General features: G+C 41.3%; 1 protein-coding gene across 2 annotated transcripts in view; it reads left to right on the top strand.

Annotated features, from left to right (window-relative positions):
• The first annotated feature begins 1,015 nt into the window (after nt 1-1,015).
• Nucleotides 1,016-13,960, top strand: part of LOC131470602 (potassium voltage-gated channel subfamily D member 2-like) — a 34,957-nt gene continuing 22,012 nt past the window's right edge. For both annotated transcript variants that reach the window (XM_058646524.1, XM_058646525.1), the window contains exons 1-2: nt 1,016-1,106; nt 1,361-2,546. In XM_058646524.1, the coding sequence (XP_058502507.1) occupies nt 1,435-2,546 (1,112 nt within the window). In that variant the 5' untranslated portion in view covers nt 1,016-1,106; nt 1,361-1,434. The remainder of the gene's footprint in view (nt 1,107-1,360; nt 2,547-13,960) is intronic.

A 13,960-nucleotide genomic window follows, 5' to 3' on the forward strand; every position in this document is an offset into this window, starting at 1 on the left:
TTAATTGATTATGGTTATTTTGGAAAATGTCACAAGAGCAGTGAAGCCCAATGATGTTGACCTTTTAAACTACGTAACAGAGTGATCCAATTTTAATAAAAAAAATAAAACAAAAACAACAAACAACATTGATCACAATTTGTTGGGGATCTGAAATCCCTGTATGTATTTTTTCTCCCCTCTGAAATAAAATAAAAAACACTCCCAAGTCGTCATATTCCAATCAATACTTTTTTTTTTTTTTTGCCAGGAGACCACGGTGCACTTTGGTAACATATTCTGTGCGCGTCTGAGCTCATAAATCAAAGAAGGACATCACTCTTAACTCCCCTAAACTGGAATGCAGCACACCTGTTAAACATTTTCTCTCATTTTGATAATGCGGGGACTGCAGTGGAACTTTAGAGGACTTTAATGTCGCTTCACACAGAAAACAATCCGTGTCATTTAAACGTGCTGTAATTTTAACGACGGCTCATGTCTTCTGCCATATAAAGAGGAATTGTGAGGGTTCGTGATGTGAAACGGAGGGGAAGAAAACACAAAACAAACGTCAACTTGAGGCATTGGAGATGCCGCCTACTTAGACTACCATTACGCATTGATTAGTTCCCCCGACAGTGAAGCAGTAGAGGAATTTCTGGGTGCAGATAGGACCACTCCTCTCTCTCTGCATCTGATTTTCTCTCCTCTCTCTCTCTCTCTCTCTCGCTCTCCACAGCCGATGCTTGGTGAAAAAAAGGGGGGAGGGTGGTCTTGCAGTCGACGTGAGGAACAGGAGTTTATTGAGGAGTAGCTGCAACGAGAGGAAAAACGCATGCCACTGAGCGTCGTTGCCTTGCGGGCGGTAACGTGGGAGAGAAAGAAAAAAAGGGAAAAAGGTCGCGCGCTGCTTAATGACCACAGTGGTCAATGGCTCACTGCTGAGAAACTGCCGCGTGAATTGTTTAACTTGTTGATGCGACGTGTTTTGTTACCATTTTTGCTCTATCGTGTGGCAGCAGTGGCAGATAAATGGGAGCCGGAATCGCAAGTGTTCTCCGCCGTGGATTGTTTTTTTAATGAAACTCACCGTGGATGTAGTTTAACGAGCAGCACTCTCTAAGGTGGGTTTTCCTTCTTCTTTTACTTATTGATGGGTCATGACGTTCTCGACATCTAATTCATATTCTGCCGCAAAGTAGGGCTTCTTCCATAAATGAGCAGTTGCACTGTGGATGTGAGGCTACACTCAACAGGGCTATGCGCAATATTAGTACAAGTGAATGGCTCTGTGTGTTTCTCTGTCACATTCCGTTCAGCCTGGGTGCCTCACACGCCTAACCACTGTCTGTACATCCATCTGCTCTTCCTCCTGCAGATGCAATTCATCTCCGAGCCGTAGCACTGTGATAACCGGAGCAGGGTCGTTTTTAAACACTACTACAGGTCAGCATGGCAGCAGGTGTAGCGGCATGGCTCCCCTTCGCCCGAGCGGCAGCCATAGGATGGATGCCCGTGGCGAGCACCCCGATGCCCATCCCTCCCCAAGACAAGAGGAAAGCCCAGGACGGACTCATCATCCTCAACGTGAGTGGGACCAAGTTTCAGACGTGGCGGAACACTTTGGAGCGGTACCCGGACACTCTGCTGGGCAGCACAGAGAGGGACTTCTTTTTCCACGAAGAGACCAATGAGTACTTTTTCGACCGTGACCCTGACATCTTTAGAAATATACTCAATTTTTATCGCACAGGGAAACTACACTACCCGCGCCAAGAGTGTATATCTGCGTACGACGAGGAGCTCGCTTTCTTTGGCATCATCCCCGAGATCATTGGGGATTGCTGTTACGAGGAGTACAAAGACAGGAGGCGCGAGAACGCAGAGAGGCTCCAAGACGACGAGGACTCAGAGATGAACAATGACGTCACGCCGGTGAACCTGACTTTCCGGGAGTACCTGTGGCGGGCTTTTGAAAATCCCCATTCTAGCACCTTAGCGCTGGTCTTCTACTATGTCACAGGCTTCTTCATTGCAATATCAGTCATGGCCAACGTAGTGGAGACGGTTCCATGCGGGTTTCTGCCCAACAGGTCGAAGGAGGTTTCCTGTGGAGAGCGTTACGCACTGGCCTTCTTTTGTTTAGACACTGCGTGCGTCATGATATTCACGGTCGAGTATCTACTCCGTCTGATCGCAGCTCCGAGCCGCTACAAGTTCATGAAAAGTGTGATGAGCGTCATCGACGTGGTCGCCATCATGCCTTACTACATCGGCCTGGTCATGACCGACAATGATCAGCTGAGCGGTGCTTTCGTCACGCTTAGAGTCTTCCGGGTCTTCAGGATTTTCAAGTTCTCCCGACACTCCGCGGGGCTGCGCATCCTGGGCTATACCCTTAAGAGCTGCGCCTCCGAGCTGGGCTTTCTCCTCTTCTCCCTCACTATGGCCATCATTATCTTTGCAACAGTCATGTTTTATGCAGAAAAAGGATCTCCGGCCAGCAAGTTCACCAGTATCCCCGCAGCTTTTTGGTACACCATAGTCACCATGACAACACTGGGGTAAGTCAGTGAAGCCCATACAAGCACGTTTAAACACATGAACTTAAAAATGCTGCGCCTCACTTGTCTTTCAAGCACTCACATTTCTGGAGAATCACAGAACTAATCAAGTCCCCAGTGGCTTCATTACAATGACAACATGTAGAAATGAACTATTCCTAAATTCCACATTCCTGGGGGATAAAATTGCCTTCCTGAGTCTAATTATAACAAATTTGTCGCCGTTGTTTTAACTGATCGTGGAGCGGCCACAGGTACATTTATTGGGTACATTAACTGCCTCGGTGCTGCTCAGCCAATCAGAAGGCAGCAATGATGCGCTTTGTAGAGGCTTCAGTGCCACATTCACTGCCTATCAATGAGCCCGCATCTCACAAACAGCCCTTATCCGAAGGTTAAACCTTGTTTTCGAGGGTCCTTATTGGATGCGCTTGTTTGGAAAGGTCAGCACAATGAACACATACACTACATTCTGACCAAACAACAGACTGCAGAGAGGGCTCAACACCAACCTCTCCAAATTGCACAATAGATTATCGTAGGAACGAAAACCGCAGGCCAAACGGAGGCACAAGTGTTGAGATTAAATTAAAGGCGCACACACACACATTTGTTCAGCTTCTGCTCTCAGTACACGGCATTTTCTTTCATCCAGTGGCATAGCCAATATCTTATCTCTAACCTCAACCATAACCGATTACCCAACCTTAATCCTAATCTCAATCTAACCACAATTCACATCTTCATCTGTTTTAACCAGAGCCTCATAACGAAGTGCCTTAGGACCAGGCTTTGGTCGCTACTGGCCCATAAAATGTCAGTGTTTATACCAGGAAAGGTTCTAAATAGGTAATTTAAACAAGTGTATATATACACGCACCACGCACGCACGCACGCACTCTCTCTCTGTCTCTCTCTCTCTCCCTCCTGTCTTTCATTCCCTCTCTCAGCTCCTCTCTCCTTCTCTCCCTCTGTCATGGAGGTACAGTAAATATTTGAAGGCTAATTTCATGCTTGCGAACAATGTCAGCTGCCCTATGTTGTGATGTAGCATAAAATAATTAAACACATTTAAGGTGATTACATCAACTTGATTTGTATTGATGAGAGCGCCCAACTGCTCAGCTGCAGACCTGCATTCCTATTATTGTTTTTATTGCCATTATTCACTCTGGGATAATGCGCTATCCAAGGTGCTGAAAACTTGTGTCAGTGAGTCGACTAGCTAACATTCGGTTTTTTATCTGTTCAAATGACTAAATTGAATCAATGCAGTGTTTGGTTTCCTGATGCTTGATTACACATTATGCAGGGTGAACTAATAGGGAGACAATTTTTTACTTAGTGTGTAAATATATCCTGCTGGCTTCTTTATTCAGTGCTGCATGTGCTGTGTGAGGCTGTGCACAGCCACTCAGGCGATGTTAGTCCTCGCCCCCCCCCCCATCCTCTCCACCGCTCACACAGAAATGAGGTCCTGTTGAAATAATGTTTTCTTTTAATTTCAAAGCCATAACCACGAAATCAAACACTGCAAAACAAATAGCCACAGGGTGTTTGTGTAGTCATGTGTCTTTGTGTACATGTGCATGCGTGTGTGGGGTATAAGTAGATACTCGAAATGGGACGAGCATTGTTGCATGAATGTGAAGTTTAAATGCACTTTGCCTCTTTATTTGTGTGGATGAGCGTGTAAACAAGGCAACATTGTCGGCCTGATTTTTCATTTATTCAACAGGAATCGTTTCTGTCTGGTCTCTGCATCTGCATCATTGCAGCCACTCTGCACCTGGTTATGCATCAGATAGCTCTGCAGGCAGCATTTGTTACGATTTCTTTCAGATTTAAAACAACGCCACTTTGTTAAAGACTCTCTCTGGCTGCTGTCTTGCTGTGGTGATAATGAATTAGTGGATTTTCTGTCTTCTTAATGGCACACAAATCTTCTCCTTGCACTCACTCAATACCAGTCAAACTACCACTCACCCTCGAAATGTCCAATGAGAGCATAATTAGTGATATGCAAGGTCCAAATGATTGAAGCTGCCACGTCAAACCTAATGCTGCATTGACTATGCGTTTGTTTCATATTCAAAGTGCAGATGAAAGATGAGTTGTGTAAGAGGGTGCATTATTTATCTTTCGGGAGCAACAGAGATGTTGTTTCATTCAGTCTGGAATCCCCTTTGTTTTGCTTAAGATGGATTTGAAAAAGATGTTTTGGTGTGTAAGAACAAAACCGACATGTCCTTGGTAATGGGGACGTTTCTGCCACTCCATTGTGAACCCTGACAGCCTGGCTGACAGATTTGCAATCTGCACTGAAGCCTTGCAGTGGTGCAAAATGCTGCATAGTGGACCACCGGTGGAGAGGCTGAATACCCATCACTGAAAGACAAAGTCGGCTCCATTATTGTCTTAATGTGATTGCATTAAAACACACATTCCACACAAACCCAATGCCTGTAAAATTTAACTGAGGTTGTCTGAGGCTGAATAAGTGGGAGTGAGAAAAAACGTCTTCTCCAGTAACCTTTAAATGCTGATCTGATGAGGGGAGAAGTTTTTCAGAGCTTAGCATGCAGCAAAAAGGATCCATGTAGAACAAATATGAATGGTCTTTTCATTTGCTCACAGATGAGTTCTTGAGACTAGTGGTGGCGCTTCACCTTCCATGTGAAGCCTGTGAAAGTACTTGATTTCAATCTGATTGTCAGTGATGTTTTATCACTGCCTTGTATTATGATGTCTTTCCACTGCATATATTTTCAGTTTCCCTGACTCACACCCTCAAGTAAAGACAGTGGTGTGCGTTCTCTCCACTGCTGATGGCCCATTGATTGTGCTTAAGCAGACGTGCAGATATTGTGAGAGCAGGGGCTCCTGTTCAGAGGCACTTGGCAGGCAGCCTGAATGGTGCCTGGAGACCAGTGGAGAATCAATAGCACTGTGCAGCTGTGTGTCACGCCTCCGTGTCTATGCTCTGTGGCACCAAACACAGGAAAAGACCCACTTATCCCTCCTTATTTATTGAGTCTAATCTCCGCGGCTGCTTTCGGACACCCCACAAAGTGGAATGTGCCTCTCTGACAATGCTTCTGCCAACATCTCCCAGAACCAGTAGAGGGTGTGTAAAATATGTGATTCGAATCTGTGGTATTATGTTTCACAATATCTTTCAAAGTCATGCCAGGGGTCTTGGGCTATAATTTTGTGTTGATTTTATATTGTCCATTTTAGGCAGCCATAGATTCCTATACAAAGATAGCGTTGCACTTTATTAGGCTGGAATCAGATGTTGCAGTGGTGCCCCCGTTTTCTCTGGATGATCTGTGCAGTCAGGGTGAATTAGCTGCAGAGAGAGTTTTTGGTGCTTCAGGTCTTTTAAGTGATTTAAGGTGTAATGGAGTGCAATGCTGAGAGCAGCTGTGAAAATAGTGGAAGTCAAGCACAACCCACAAGGGAAGAGGATAAGGGAGGAGAGGGTTTAGTCTGGCATAGAGGGACACATGTTCATCCGGACACAAACATTACCTTTGATAGACACAGCTGCCCATAGCTGAACAAATGTTCTTCTCATACACAGACACTTGCACGCTCATGTACACACACACACACGCACACCTTCCTTATATCAATATCCTTCTCTTAAACACTGTCTCTGGATAATGCTGAGAGTAAGTGTCTTTCTAATTACTGATTTGTTGTGACGTTTACTCTGTGCATTGTCCCACTGTTCAGCAAATGTCGCTTGCGCGTTGTCGAGACTCAACAGATACAGAATTTATCACCATATCGTTTGTCTGTGCTACAGCTCCATCCACCAAATACAACTGGAAAGGCTTGACAAGTGAGCCCTATAAACCTCTCAGCATAGGATTTATAAGACAGAGGAGGCAAGGTTAACAGACACGAGGGTCACCGTAGGGCCCATAAACCACCAGAAGTATAACCATTATCATGCTTGCCAGTTCTGACACCTCAGCCCCATGGCAATCAAAGCCTACAATGCAAAGCATTAACTTCATGATTCAGTGTGAGCGGCGCAAGCTTTTTGAAGTCCGTACCCTTCACTTCATGTCGGAACTAACTGGAATGTACAGGAACAATCTGTGAGGCCTTAAAATGTATCTGCACTGAAGAGATAACAAACGCTTTCTTGATGATAGCATTCTTGTGGATGGATAACTGAGCTTTTTTTTATTTATTTTTTTTACAACTGACCTCAACAGTCAGGGAGAACATTTGGTGCATTTTTGTGTTCAGTAGGATACATTACAACACTTGGCATTGTGTATCCTATGCACATTATGAAAATCAGCAATCCATTATGAGGGATGTGATGCATTACCGTGTAAACCAGAAGTGGCTGATGTGAGATGTGTAGGCTGCCATCAAAGGCTCACAGTCCTCCTCCATGCAGGTGCTTTATTGGGGAGGAGAGGTGATGCTAATATGAGGACCGTAATAATGGTCCTGATGTGACAGGTGACTTAATGAGGGGAACCTGGCACTGAAATGTGTTTTGTGCAAGCTCCTATCTGCTCATGCAAATGACTGCAAAATGGAGGGATGAGATGGAGAGGCGGGAACAGACAGTCTTCTTTCTGGAAGATTAAGATCATTTTGAAAGACAGAAGCTGTATGAACCTTAAAAATAAGCCCCAGCATTTGTCAAAAATCTATCTATCTATCTATCTATCTATCTATCTATCTATCTATCTATCTATCGATCTATCGATCGCTGTCTGTCTGTCTGTCTGCACGCACATACATACAATGTCAAAAAGAAAACGTGTGGTCATTCAACCATTAACTGAAAAACAGATTATGGCCAGCTGGCAGGTTGATGTGAGGATAGTGTGTGTGTGTGTGTGTGTGTGTGAACTGACTGTAAAAGCAGGCATGTGTCACTGCGGATGGTCAGATTGATAAATAATCTATATGGCAAGGACAAAATGGCTGTCCTTCCATTTGATTCGATTTCTTTGACAACCCGTCTTCGAGGCAGCGCAAATAACACTCATTCCACGCTCATTAATTCACTTTAAATGTGCTGCATGTACTGCACTCGAGCCTGCACGGGTAACGTAGTGTGAGGACACAAAATATGGTATCTCTCGGGGGTTTTTTTCCCCCACAGCTCAGCATTTTTGTCTTTGTATTGCAAGCAACATCAAAGATTAATGTAATTTCACAGATCCAAGTTACTCCGAATGACTGCGGCACCATTGCATTAGGAAATAAGGACGTATTTGAAAGAAAACATCACCTTGATTTCATTGTTGTTAGAAAGCATTTGCTCCGCCTGGCTCCACTTCCATCCAATCTAACAACCAAGAAACCCTAACCCAGCCTGAGTGAGTGACTAAAACAAGGAAACTTTTCCCATTATGAGACTGTGCCCTGTCTTGAAAGCTGATAGGTTGTAAAATATATTGGCGTAAAGTGTATGTCACGAGATCAGTGGATCAAATAATGTCGCTTGCAAATGATAAACCTAGGCCAAACAGTTGTCACCTTCCCTAGGCTGCATGGCTTATTTACATAGTCAGCATTAACATACAGATGAAAATGGCTTGTCTGGTTTTGAGGACTGGTATTCACTGCAGACACACGTACTGCCTCCTCATCACTTTGTTGAAACGTGCAACAGAATTCTAAATGGGTTTAGTCGTCTGGTTTACACTGTACTTAGCATTAGATCCATGCAATCATTGTGCCAGGATCAGAGTGAATGTGTCCCAGAAAATATACAGGATGTTAGTTTCTAGCCTATAAATAAACACTGACACACGTTCCCAGGGGTCTTCTTGAACTTCCCAAACTAAAAATTATGTTATTTGCAGGTCCAATACTCTATGGAAAACGTTATAAAACATGCTAAATGTTTATATGTATTACAAAAAAAGCAAAAACACACTCAAACATGAACAGTTAAAGAAGTTTTTTTTCGGATCTGATTACTGACTCTGTTAATTGAAAATGGTTTAAAGGCTTGTTGATGTGATGTCTACTTGCCGATTCTTCATTTATAAATTTATAAATTGTATTTTTTTTTATGGGGACCCCGGGAAGTTTTGCAACCACCATTGCAGAAGCTACTGGGAGATCCAAAGAAACAATAAACAATTAACTTATTCACATAATCACTCTTCCTTTTATTACTATGCCTCTTGTGATGGAGGTTCACGCTGTTTTAGTTTTTTTTTTTTTTTTACAAAGACTCGGCAGAGGTATGTAATTCCACAAAAACCTATCAAACACCATTATCAGTGTGAATGAATAATATCATTATTATTAGAGGTGATAATGTGATATCATGTAGGCAAGGACTATGTTTTGGGAAATTATTAGTGACACCATTGATTGCCTCTTTTGAATTTTTCTTCAATAGTGATGGGGACCAGCATTTATAGCTAAAATTATAGTTGAATATTTGACGGGAAATATAAGATGAATAATCTTTAGTTTACCAGCTAAAGCTAGGAGACAGATTTTCAACTATTTTTCTACATCTGACATTTTGTCAAAAGGCTGCAACTAGCGATTATTTTCATAATCGCTTTAATCTGTTGATTATTTTCTCGATTAATCGAGTACTTGTTTGGTCCGTTAAATGTCAGAAAATGTTGATCTTTGTTTCACAAACCTGGAAATGATGATATTCTTGAATGTCATATTTTGTCCACAATCAAAAATGATTCAGTCTTAATGATATCTTTGTCAAATGGAGCAAAGAAACGAGAAAATATTCACTTTTAAGAAGCTGAAAAATTTTAAATATCTTTTTATTTATTAAAAAAACACTCTTGATTAATAATCGATTAATCAAATAATCATTGCAGCAAAGGAACTTCGGTGCATGAAAACTAGTAAAAGTAATGCAGAGGTCACAGTGTGTTGAGCTAAAAGAAGCAGCCAAGGAGATGCACTCAAAGATTTAGTCACCTCTGTGGGGTTGAGGAGCAGCTACAAGATTAAGGGGTGGGAAAAACATTGATTCTTAGCTGCATCTCGATTCGGACGTAGGAGATTCTGAATCAATTCACAGATTATTTAGTTGTTCAATAACGTAAAATAGGCGGTTTGAAAAGGTGGAACTCCGGACACTTTATGGCGAGCACATAACAAAGAAGAATGGAGCTGAGATACAGCGGAGTCATTGGAGTAGAGAGAAATGTCTCAGTGCATTTACTGAAAAAACATTTTCAGTTTTGTATCTTTTCAATATAAGGATGAATAGTTGAGTTGATTAACGGATCCACTTTTTTTATATACAGTGCTTAACAATGGTTGTCATAAAAATGAGAAAACATAAATATTTTAGAAATCGTTCAAAAACTTCAAAACTAAAAATGTTATTGTTATGTATTTGGCAAATAACAAAGTGAATTCACCTATTTATACCCAAAATTAAGGCGGCTCACTGGGCTTCTTCTCCAGAAGTCAGTAATTAATCAAACATAACATTCAACCACTAAAACTATGTTTTTCCTGTTTAGGAAAATTCAAGCAAATAACTATACTTTGACATGTTAATCAATAAATAATAACATGCTTTCAAAATTCATGGATAACAATAAGAATAATAATTATATTTTATACTGGTGTATTAACCATTACAGAAAGATAAAAAATGATTTTGATAATTATCATTGCTGTTAATTTAGGACAGCTGTGGCTTCGGGCTTTGGTCTAATAAATGTGTTAAGCACTATATTTAATCAAATAGATAATTAAAGAATCAAAACATTCATGCGCAACCCTAGTTAGCACCAACATTACCTTTTTATTTGTAATAACCATAGACAGTGTATAAATGTAAGGTACATAAAAATGGCAAATAAAATAAAATTGTAATTCTTAAATGTGTTCATTTCGATTTATTTAAGTATAGACCTCCGCACTTAATGTCAGTAATATGAGTCAGTATACAGACGTAACTACACAAACAGAGAAACACAGGTCAGCACATGTTTCCATCTGCTGAAATTCGCTGACGTCAACGACCTGAACTGAACAGTGAGGCTATAACATACATCACAACCACAATAGCACGGGACATTACACATCCACTCAACCACCATCTGAACCTTCTGCCCTCTGGGAGCAGATACAAAACTCTGAGGTGTAGACGGGCTTGCTTTGGAAAAAGCCTGATCCCGGCTGTGTTAAACAGTAAGCCGTGATGAATGCTATGTTTTCATCGCCAAGTGTTGTTGTGTGTTGTCCTGCTGTCATCTTGGTGTTTTCAAGTCTGTTACTGTGTGTTGTTTGTCGTACAGGATGGTGGACATGACTTTCCCTCTGTGGACACTAAGTCTGACTAATAATGTTCAATGTTTAATAAACATTCTTTATTAGTTGCAACATAATATGATTCCAACAAAAATGATATATTTATCAATTATATTGACAGTCATTTCCTTATCTATTGCGTTAGATTATTTAAGCGTTTCCTAAGCTTTTTCTTTATTTTGCAACACATTTCTTTAATGCCTATTATTTGTTCTCAAACAGGTTGAAAATTGTTTTGCAATTAACTTCTGTTTGTTCCCCTGCTTACCAGCATTTTTTGGTGTTTTGTTTGGATTTTTAATGGCAATTAGTATGCTTTTGAAGTGATCAGAGTGGCAATTTCTCCTTTCTTAACTTTCCCCTTTATGCAAAGCTCAGCTAACTATCTTGTGGCTGTCAACCATCAGCCAAACGACAACAACTAATTAGCTATGACGACCCTGTCAAGAAGTATGACAACATTAGTCCTTTCAGTTCTGTTGTCCCATAAACAGACTCAAGCGATAAAAACCTTGGGTGTCCATAGTGAATGTTACACGAACATATGTAGGAAGCCAGGTAACATTATTCGAGAGTCCAGCTATAGATGAGTCTAGAAAACAAACATAGACTTTGGCATGGTTGTTTATTTCTCGTTTCAAATGCAGCCTAGCTGCCATTGATCTTTTTATAGTAACATAATTGTTCCAGAAAAAGAAAAAAATCCTTTCAACACAAACTAAAAAATTTAAAACCTAAACCCAACCCAAGTCATTTTTGTGCATTATCCCCACAAAGCCAAAACACAGCATTTTCATGGCAAAAAAGTGATTAATTTTACACAAATAAAGTATGATATTATCCCGATCAGAATAAGTGTTGTTCTTTACTCCAGGGACATACAGTGCGTTTTTTTTTAGCATTTCATTTGTACGACTCGCTGTTTAATGTTAACTCTTGCCAAGAAAGTAAAAAATATGCACATACGCTGAACCATTTCTTACACTGAACTCTCATTACTGTACTATCCTCTTATTCTGAGAAGGTTTTCACAACATTATGAAGGTTTTTCATTATTACTGTATTTTTTTCCCATGTACTGTACAAAAAAAAGAGTAGCCACTAAAATATTCAATGGAGAGCGATTTATAAGTACGTGTTTAAATTTTCATGGTCAGGGTTTCAGTGCAAGGTCAGAGAGCTAATTATCATCTCAACATCATGTCGTCCAAACAACAGAGGAATTAACTGAGTCCTGCACAGTAACACAAGCCTTATGAAAACAGCCACTACAATAAAAGGCAGTGTTTAACAAGCCACCGGCCTGGCACTTTCACTTAAGTGTTCCCCTTAAATTAATCAGCAAACAAAGCACAAGTTGTGGTTTGTTTTTCATGTTAACACAACACATTTAATGTTGGCCGTGCTTGTCTGAACATTTCACTTCTTTCTTTGGCGTGTAATGACTGCTGGGTTGTTGGGGTTTTTTTTATCTAGAGATGCGTTTCACTGTGGCAAATATTGCACCAGTATTCATTGTACTCAGTTTCCGAGAACTCACACCAGCCTCTTGACCACAAAGTCCAGCTTTGCAGCACAGACGTAGGCACAAAAAGTTGAGAGGAAGGCGATGAAACTCCCTCCTGTCACTGCAAAGACTCTGGGATGTATTGTTCTTTGCACCGATTAGTTCCCCGAGGTGCATGAGACAGAATAGCAAACACAATATATTGAAACAGAGCCAGTCTTTCTAATGCCAGAGTGTGAATACCCAGCCCCCCACGACATTTGTCTCTTTATCAAAAACACCAGCAGCCAACAAGCCAAAACATCTGTGATCAGCAGAGATTTGGAGATTATAGCTAACAGCAATCCTCAGTCTGCTGTAAGAATTAAACAGAGACAAACTCAAACTGTAATGTTACTTCTGCTGCTATGACGCGTCCTTCCAAACGTGTGATAGGACATCACCTTAGATAAAGGTTTTTAGAAAGACTTGTGCTGTTTTTAAAGCACAAAAAAAAAAACACTAACTGGGCTGAAATGAGAGAAATACATCACCTTGACAGTTACCCCAGTTTGTGAAGTACCTACACTTAAATGCTGTAGAGCACTCATTCACTTCATGGTGACTCACTTGCACTGTGTAACAGTGTGTAATGTTAACACCAGTTACTGTCTTGTATCCTGCGAGTGTTGAAATCAATCTTGACTTTCATGTGCCAGAGACAAACAGAAGGCATTCCTTGTCATCAGTTTTAGAGAGAGCCGTAAACGTTGATAACAGCACATTAATTGAAACTTGGTTTACAGCCCATTCATAACACCTGTCCTGAACATGAGCAGCTTCATGGCAAAGTCATGAATATTGATTCAGCCTGTTCCTCAGCTTGAAGCACCGTTTCACTGTTCATGAACCGTCTCATCTTTGCCAGAGCGGAGGAATCTTGTGCCAGTTTACAGCAGCGAGGAGGATGCAATAAAAGCTCCCTGTGATCAATACTGATCCCAATTGAACGAAATGCACAGTGTTTGCTGTAAAGGCACAGCACAGATCTGTGAAAGGTACAAGTGCGGCTTTGAGTTGTGTGCTATCCATAGTAGCTACTGTTAACCCAGTTCCATTGTGGAGTCTTTGCCATGGGCACTGAAGATTATTAGTTTTTGTATGCAGCATGAATGATAAGAGGCTCTGTCCCATTCCAGTTTAGGTATAAAGTGCTTCCTCGTGTCTGCCTAGCAGGGAGGTCCTGCTGAGATGAGGGATGTCAGCCTGTCACCCTGACACATGGCAGCTGTTTCCTGCCTGTCCCCAGCTTCTATAAATAGCTGAATATATCACCTAATGTAGGCCATTTGGTCAAACAGAAACTAAACAGGGCATGTGCTTCAAGGCTATATATTTCTCTTTCACCTCAGACTAATTTCTCCTGTACAGGTGGGTGTACTGGTGTCTGCACCGCAGTCTAAATATTTCCTCCCCCTTTAATGTTTCCATGCTGCCTCAGATGGATTGACGACATATTAAGTGGCGATCATGTCGTGCAGTTATTTTATGTCAAGTTCAGCTCATCAAGTGTGGTTGTGATTAATTATAACAAATGTGTACACTGGAGTAGTATATTATAAATATT

Source organism: Solea solea, chromosome 12 (assembly GCF_958295425.1).
Source record: "Solea solea chromosome 12, fSolSol10.1, whole genome shotgun sequence".
NCBI classification, from domain to species: Eukaryota; Metazoa; Chordata; class Actinopteri; order Pleuronectiformes; family Soleidae; genus Solea; species Solea solea.